This window comes from Populus euphratica, unplaced genomic scaffold, assembly GCF_000495115.2.
Source record: "Populus euphratica unplaced genomic scaffold, PopEup_1.0 scaffold5.1, whole genome shotgun sequence".
Classification (NCBI taxonomy): domain Eukaryota; kingdom Viridiplantae; phylum Streptophyta; class Magnoliopsida; order Malpighiales; family Salicaceae; genus Populus; species Populus euphratica.
In genome coordinates this window covers 2083868-2091674 of record NW_011499848.1, presented here as the reverse complement: position 1 = coordinate 2091674, position 7807 = coordinate 2083868, and the positions used below count along the sequence as shown (strand labels likewise).

The 7807-nt window shown below is 37.2% G+C and overlaps 1 protein-coding gene across 1 annotated transcript; it reads left to right on the top strand.

Annotated features, from left to right (window-relative positions):
- The first annotated feature begins 3488 nt into the window (after window positions 1-3488).
- LOC105114047 (MIZU-KUSSEI-like protein (Protein of unknown function, DUF617)) lies at window positions 3489-5271 on the top strand. The gene has a single exon (XM_011010460.1). The coding sequence runs from the start codon at window positions 4145-4147 to the stop codon at window positions 4934-4936; it is 792 nt and encodes a 263-aa protein (XP_011008762.1). The 5' UTR covers window positions 3489-4144; the 3' UTR covers window positions 4937-5271.
- Window positions 5272-7807: the final 2536 nt, after the last annotated feature.

Genomic DNA, 7807 nt, shown 5'->3' with positions numbered 1-7807 from the left:
ATTTGAGTCCTCTTGCATTTGTCATATAGTAATTCAACTGTATCAAGAAAAATTGTTGAAAATATGTATCAAGAAAAATTAATGTTTTTCGATAATTTTAATATACTAATATAAAAAATTAAAAAATATTTTAAAGCCTTTCAAAATAAAAAATACTATGCATCACAATATAAATACATTAAAAAAAACCAATAGCATTGATGGAAATTGGTGAAAACTTCTTTGAAACAAGGCTACTAAAAATTAAAGCCATTTCTTCCTGCCAATTGGAGTTTCATCTATCATAAATCTACTAGTATAGCTGAACTCAGATTTCAGATCAAACTCAAAACGAGGGACTACCATTTATGTTTCTTAAGAACGGTTAGTGCTGGATATGCAGTCCTGTGCACTGTGAAAGTACTTGACATGTTTCAGGGGTTGCAGATTATGCTAAATGATTCTATTTTCCAATATTTGTTTTTGATGGTGAAGTTAGACTGTTTAGTTGCATAAACTTTTGATAATTCAGTGCAGACTGTTAGATGGATTCAAGAAATTTCAATAATGTCAATACTTGAAGTTTTTTTTTCTTTCCTGGTTTCTCACATATTTGTATTCTCTTTATGCAGCCGTTTTCAGTTTAAGTTTTTTTTTTTTTTTGTCACTGTTAAAGAAAATAAGAATGGACTAGGTTTGAAATTTCATATGTCATTTAAGTTTCGCATGTGCTATGTTTCTCCTGTCCCGTACTAGAAAAGTAATATCAGTTGCAATTTATATCAATGCTCCTTGTTGCTTGGTTCAGTGCTCATCCACCATGTTCAACGTTTAATCAGATTTAGAAGGTGGGGTTTAACAAAATATATATATATATATATATATATATATATATATATAAGACGGGGACCAAATTAACCTTCCTGGGTTATGATGTGTACTAAAAAAAAACCTGCCGGAGACCGGGACAGGACATGTATTAATTTAGACAACCAGATCCAGCAGAAAATTTAATGGATGCTGAGTATCCATGCATTCATTCCAGAAAATTCCGACAAGTGCTTGCCCACAAGGGTGATCTGTGGAGGGTGATAAAGAAAGCATAGAAATCTTGGGATGCCACTAGCCAGATTACTGTACAAGTGCTTGCCCCCGCCATTGTTGATTACTCGCTCGGATGCGATCACCTTGATAGTTATTCTGCAAGTAAATAGCAGACCAGGACGGGGGTTGGTTCAGTACTGTAGTGTAATGTGATTGAAACTATAATTTATTTCAATTATAATTTTAATTAAAGGTGTTAAATTAATTAATATAAATTATAGTTTTACATGAATTTACTTTTCTTGAAAAACATTACTTTTGAAATCATAAATGTAAAGTTATTACAATGCAAAACACCCATGTAATATTCCAATGGCAGGCGGAGGCAGCGTGAGTTTTGAAAGGTCACTTTCTGATAACTTGAGTGGTCCTTCAGATGCACAGAGAGTTTTCATTTTCGTAGTCATCATAGCTTTCAGACATGCTTGCATTTGCATTCGTTCAATTTACAATATTATCAGTGACGCCTGAGTTTGTGAAATCAAGATTACCTGAGTACGTAGATTATTATCTCTGCTCGTGTTTTTTTTTAATTATAATAAAACAATTAGTTAATTAGTCGGTTTTAAAACCTCCACACTAGAATCTTTGTATCCTTTTGAAATCTATGAGTCTAACCTACAAGATAATAAAAAACAGTGGGACTAAATTAAAATTCTCTCCAACCCGTATTAATTATTTTAAGGGAGCGAAGCACAGGCACACAGACTGAAACGCCAATGGAAAAAGGCAATCAAATCACCAGTTTACCAGGCCAGTGTATCTGGCATTAATTCATATATATATATAATCCATGCTAATATCAAGAAATACCCAATCAGGATGAATTGTGAGAATCTGTCTCGTAATGTTTTGGTTGTTTAGCTATATTCTTTTGTTTATATCAGTATCAGTTATTTTATTCTGCTCGAGTCCATCCTGGGACAACCAAACCCTGCTTTTAAACGATAGATAGTTATTACAAGGAAATTGTGATTAAGGATCTAAATCTTTATTAGATTTCGTTCAAGTTGATGGGTTGTAAATCATGGTTAGTTGATCCGTGGCTCCGGTCGGTCCCATGAAATCAAAACAAAACAAAAGACGGGATATTGCTATATCAAACCATAAAACTGAAAGGTCCAGTGCTATTATCCCACAGAGAAAAAAGAAAAACCTAGGCATGTGGTTTTGCAAAATGTTCAACGTAGACGATCGGTGGACTAATCATGCAACCTAAAATTTCAACAAGATTTGACTTTGAAAATACATCGTGCTAGCATGCGAGACAAAATTCTCAGGTGTCTTTATGCAGCGCCGAGGGATCTTCTTACACCCGAATCCTAAAATTCGACGCCGAAAGATGATCGTGGAAGCCACCCTAGTTAGCTATCGCATTCTTTATTGGCCCGGCGGCTATCGCCATGATATTAGATGATCTTTGACAGCGATACAATAACGCTAGCTCCTGGGGAATGCACAATTAATCATCGTCATCATGTGACGGTACTTGGTGGATTCTAGTTGGATCTTATGATAAGTCTGTTTGTATAAAGCTGAATCTGTGATTTTATTATGCTGCCTTCTGTACTGTCCCATTTTTGCAGACATTATTATTCCATAACACTCCAATTCTCTAAAGAATACATGTGAGCTATCATTGACTCATCGTTCTGCATCATTGTAAATAATGCATATAGAATTAACAACCCTTGGCAATTACTTACGTTTTCTTTTAAAGCTGACGGCAAAAGCATAGGTTTAACGGTGGATGGCATACACCTTCCGAAATGAAAATTCTAAAATTGAAAAAAAAAAAAAAGAATTTTAGTTCTCACAAACCTTCTACATTCTTTATTTTGTTCCGAACTTATGCAATCAAAATTCAAAAGTTTTAGCGATATGTTTCCCGGGATTTCCCAAGTGATTTATCAAAAATATTTTTGAATTGAAAATTTTTTTATGGGTTTTTTAAGTATATTTTTTACTTGAAATATTTTAAAATATTTTTTTAGTATGTTAAAATTATATATATAAAAAAAACAATACCAAGTAAAGTGCTTTGAGAAAATAAATAAAAAAAGCTAAAGCCTCTCAAGAACTCCCTAAAAAGGTAAAACTATCGGGATCGAATGAGAAAACATCAAATCAACTGGAAAAGCACTTCTTTTGCACCGAAAACGCTATACCAAACCAATATCGTTAGACAACAGTACATGGTATAGTTTGGCAATTGATCAGTGAGTGCTGTCCTTCTTGGTTTTATAGGCGGTATCAAAGGGTCAGGGTGAAAAAAAGAGGCTTTATTAAACCATAGGAACTCTCGAGCTAACAAAAGTTACTGCTTGTTACATGGCCAGCTACCACTACATGTCTGACTTAAACAGCCATTTCCTCCAGCCTCAAAACCAAGAGAAAAAAGAGATTAGGATACAGAAAACATAAGGGTGGCTGGCTCTCATGGGTATGTGTGCATCGTGCCTTGGTGCGAGTGGTAGCAGCAGAAAGGACTAAAGCCGCATGGTTGGGAATTGGGATGGTCCTGGTGGGTACGGTAGGTGTGGCTTTGCCTGTCCTTAGAAAACTGTTCCCAACACAACTCAGAGCAAATCAGCCGAGCCCCCCTCTCTAACTACCCCACACTCCCTCCTTATTTCAAGCTTCATCATCCACGCATTGATTAAGAAATAACACGAACCATTGTCTCCTCACGGTTCCACTATTTTCCCTTACCAATTTCAAAGTCTCTCTCATGTCCATGTCCATCTCCATATCCATCTCCATCTCCCCTTTCACCCTGTTCTTGTCTCCAAGCTCCTCCAATTCTTTGTTTCCTGCTCTAGTTAGGTGGGGCTGTTCACCTTCCCTTTGTCAGGATTCTCTATACTAGTCCATCTTAGTCCAACAAGGCTGACAAAAATAAAGATATGAAATACAAAGTAAACAAATAAATCACCCTACATAACACCACTAGATAGAAGCAAACATATGCCAAATTCCAGTGTCTTATCTTTTTATCTTTACCTCTTTCTCTCCTTAGTCCATACTCATCTTTCCTTGTTCTTTAGCTTTTCTTTCCCAGATGAAGACAATAATGGCCAAGACTCCTCATGACTCTTCTTTCTCTTTCTCCAGGAGACACTTCAACTGGAGAAAGAAAGTTGTCGAGGATGAAGAAGATGATGAGGAAATCTTAACTTTCAACTCCTCCTCGCACTGTGAAGAGTTGGAAAATGACCAGGAGCTTGGAATCATGGTGCCTGCTGCAGGTACAACTCAATCAGTACCGAGGAAAAAAACACTTCCGATTTTGGCATTTTCTAAGCTCCGATCAGCTCTTACTGTTTTCAGTAAAAGCCGGTCAGCCTATCACTCGGGTTTAGGCACCAGAGTTGTAGGTACCCTTTTCGGGTATCGTCGTGGACATGTTCATTTTGCGTTTCAAGAAGATGCAAAGCAGAATCCAGCTCTCTTGATTGAGCTAGCAACACCAACAAGTGTACTGGTCCGAGAAATGGCTTCGGGGTTGGTTAGGATTGCATTAGAATGCGAAAAGAAGGCAGGGAAGAAAGCAGGAAAGTTGCTAGAGGAGCCTTTATGGAGGACTTACTGTAACGGTAAGAAATGTGGGTATGCATCGAGACGTGAATGTAGGCCTGAAGATTGGAAGGTTTTGAAGGCCGTGGAGCCAGTTTCAATGGGAGCTGGTGTTTTACCAGGGAATGGAGCAGCAGGGCCCGAAATAGGGGAGCTCATGAACATGAGAGCGGGGATTGAGAGAGTTGTGGGGTCAAAAGACTCGGAGGCATTTTACATGATGAATCCTGATGGGTCTGGAGGTCCTGAACTTAGTTTTTATTTGCTTAGAGTTTAATTAGGCGGTGCCTGTGGATCTTATTAGTAGTATCAGCATCGACTTGGTATGCTTAAGCTCCCTGTTGTTTTAGTTTCTAGATATCAGGTCGGTGAACAAAAATACGGAGGGTTTCGGCTCCTTGCGTTTTTTTTCTCAGTTGTTTTCTACATTTGGGGAAGGGGAAATGTTACACATGTATCATGCTTTAGAGATCCTAAGCGATGAGAGCAGAGCGGTGGCATGGTAGGTGTTGCTGGGTATATCTATGTATAGATTTTCTCTTTTTGAACTCCTTTTTTGTCAAACAAGATGCAAATGAAGGTTGTGGTTTTTCCTTTTCGAAACACCTGTTACATACCATCTTCCACTTCGCAGGATACAGGGCACTACCCTGTTTGGTCGAAATATAACCTTGGTTAATTAGTTTTGTTACGCATTAATTGTAAAATTGTTCCATTAGGGTACAACATTTTTGCTTGTTTGAAGAATCAAGTTTAGCCGTAGGATGTCATCATCTAATAACAACTTACGTTTCTTTTGTTAGGAAGGTAAAACATTGAAAGATACTGGCTTCCTTTGAAACAGTTTTGGGTGAGCTTTTGAAAATGCAACTCCTTGCCCTGTTTAATGTCCAGGGAGAGATTGCATCTGCTAGCATTAAAGGCTCGACAACATGTTGGGTGGTTGGGAAACTCGGTCCGTTGAAGCCACTGATTATGAAAGGGGGGGTCTTGACTCTCAGAAGTATTTGTAAGCTCCAATGAAACTGAGCATATAGCTAGATAACCAATGAGCCTGTGGTATTCTTGCAGAGTAAGAGGAGAGGTTATTGGCGAGTTCCATCTTCATAATATATAGAAGAGATGTCAAGGGCGTAGCTTAAAACAAAAGGGAAATGGCATTCGAGTTCCCCAAATTTTGAATGAAAATATGATTTTTGCTTTGAATTGGATCAAGAAGAACATATAGAAAGCAAAGCCTTGATACAGATCCATTTTAAAAGTCTTGGAATCATGAAAATGAATTTGTATCCGAGCCCATGGAATATTATATATCATCAATGGGACTCTACATTTGCAAGATATTTCTACTCGGCTAATCCCATTGGGTTTGTGAATCTTGAGCCATGCTGAGTAGCCTGAATCTTATCTAGTGGGTATAGTCAAAGGAATTGAGCATATTCGTGTCCAAATATATTCAGAAGTTGTGTATTTCGAGGGCGAAATGCTGGAAAGCCAGCATAATAACAAATGTTCTTCATGTTTTACCTAATGTAATGTGATTAAACCGAAATCAAAACCAAAGCAAAACACTTACATCGGGAAGCGTACATAAAATCTTGGAATGTAGAGAAGGGTGCCCAGTTTAGAAGAACTTGATTTTAAAATAAAGGATTTGGTGTTTCGAAACATGGCAACATTTCAAATGGTCTCCTCTGTCTTTAGGAACGGTCAGCCACACGCAGCCAAGAAAATAAGTGTGGTGGTCCTTGGACATGGATCTGCCGAAATGAAGCCCCATGTCTTGCTTTACCTGAGAATTTTTCAGATTGTCTGGGCCTCAGAGTCCACGCAGATTATGATAGTGTGGGCTTTAGGGTCTGAAGCCTATTCTATTTACCCGGGCTAACAAGTAGATATAGTCCACATAAAACGGGCCCGTTTATTTTAATTTAACCACTTACTATATATGTAAATTTATTTTCAAACAAATTTAATTGATAATGTGTTTGTTGAAACGAAATGCAGATAATTCTTCCAGTAGGTAGAAGCCATATAATAAAATCGCCATATACTTCCCAGCGCTCAATTCCCAAGAATGTTCACCTTCGCATCCAATACATGTTAGATGTCTCTTTCCCTGCCCATGCAGCTAGCTCCTCCGTCTTGGCCTCTTCTAAAGAATATATATGTGTGTGTGTTTTTGTGAATCACAATTGGACACAGAGAAAAAAAGGGTGCTCGTGTGGCATTAATTACCACAAGGAGATATTCAAAAATCAGTCTCGCAGATTGTTGAAAAAGAGCTCATTAGTTTTTCAGATTTCTTATGACAGTTATACTCGAACACAAGCTCTTTAACGTCTCTTGGAACAAATGATGATGGTCATGGTGCTTGGGCTCTTATGACTTTGTCCACTTTTCCATGGTTAGTCTAAGGAGCTAATTAATCAAGCCCCAAAAAGCTTGCATGTTGCTCTCGTATATTTTTGTTGGAGGGAGAGTCGTGTTTGAATGGACAAGATTCACATGTAAGAAGGAGACTGGTCAGTACACATGTGAGTGGTAATTATCTTAAATCGAAAAGGAATGATCAGAAAATAGCAGTAATAAACATGTTACTAGTGGTATATATCTGAAAAATGGGGTTAATTTATGCGATTGAAAATTGAAAATAAAACTTCACATAAATATATTTATTTATTTATAGTTATCAAGGGGAATCATAACTCTTCTCCATTATACTACAACCGCCTGAAATCACTAAAGCATCCGCCTTATTTCATGTGATGAAACTACTAAAACCAGAATACATGCATGATTATAATAGTTATTGGTACACAGGACCAAAATAACAGTGGAAGGTGCTTAACTATGCGATCCACAGAATTTTTTTAAACTTCCTTTTCAATTGTATATATTTTTCTTGGTTTTTTTCCTGGTCGAGTTCTGTCTTCACAATTTAAGAAAGGAAAAGATGTTTGTTTCTAGAGCCCAAATAGCGAACTGACTTTCCTTGTAAAAGCTACAACTCACCATCATTTATATATCTTATAACAACTGTCCAGAGCTAGGCCAATAATATAATTAACCAGCATGTAAATCTTATAGATTTATTTTTTCATTAATTATAATCAACTTAGCCTCTTCAGTGCCTACGAGCATGTAG

Excerpts from the sequence above, each read along its gene's own strand:
- LOC105114047 (XM_011010460.1), top strand. The coding sequence starts at position 4,145 with ATGAAGACAATAATGGCCAAGACTCCTCATGACTCTTCTTTCTCTTTC.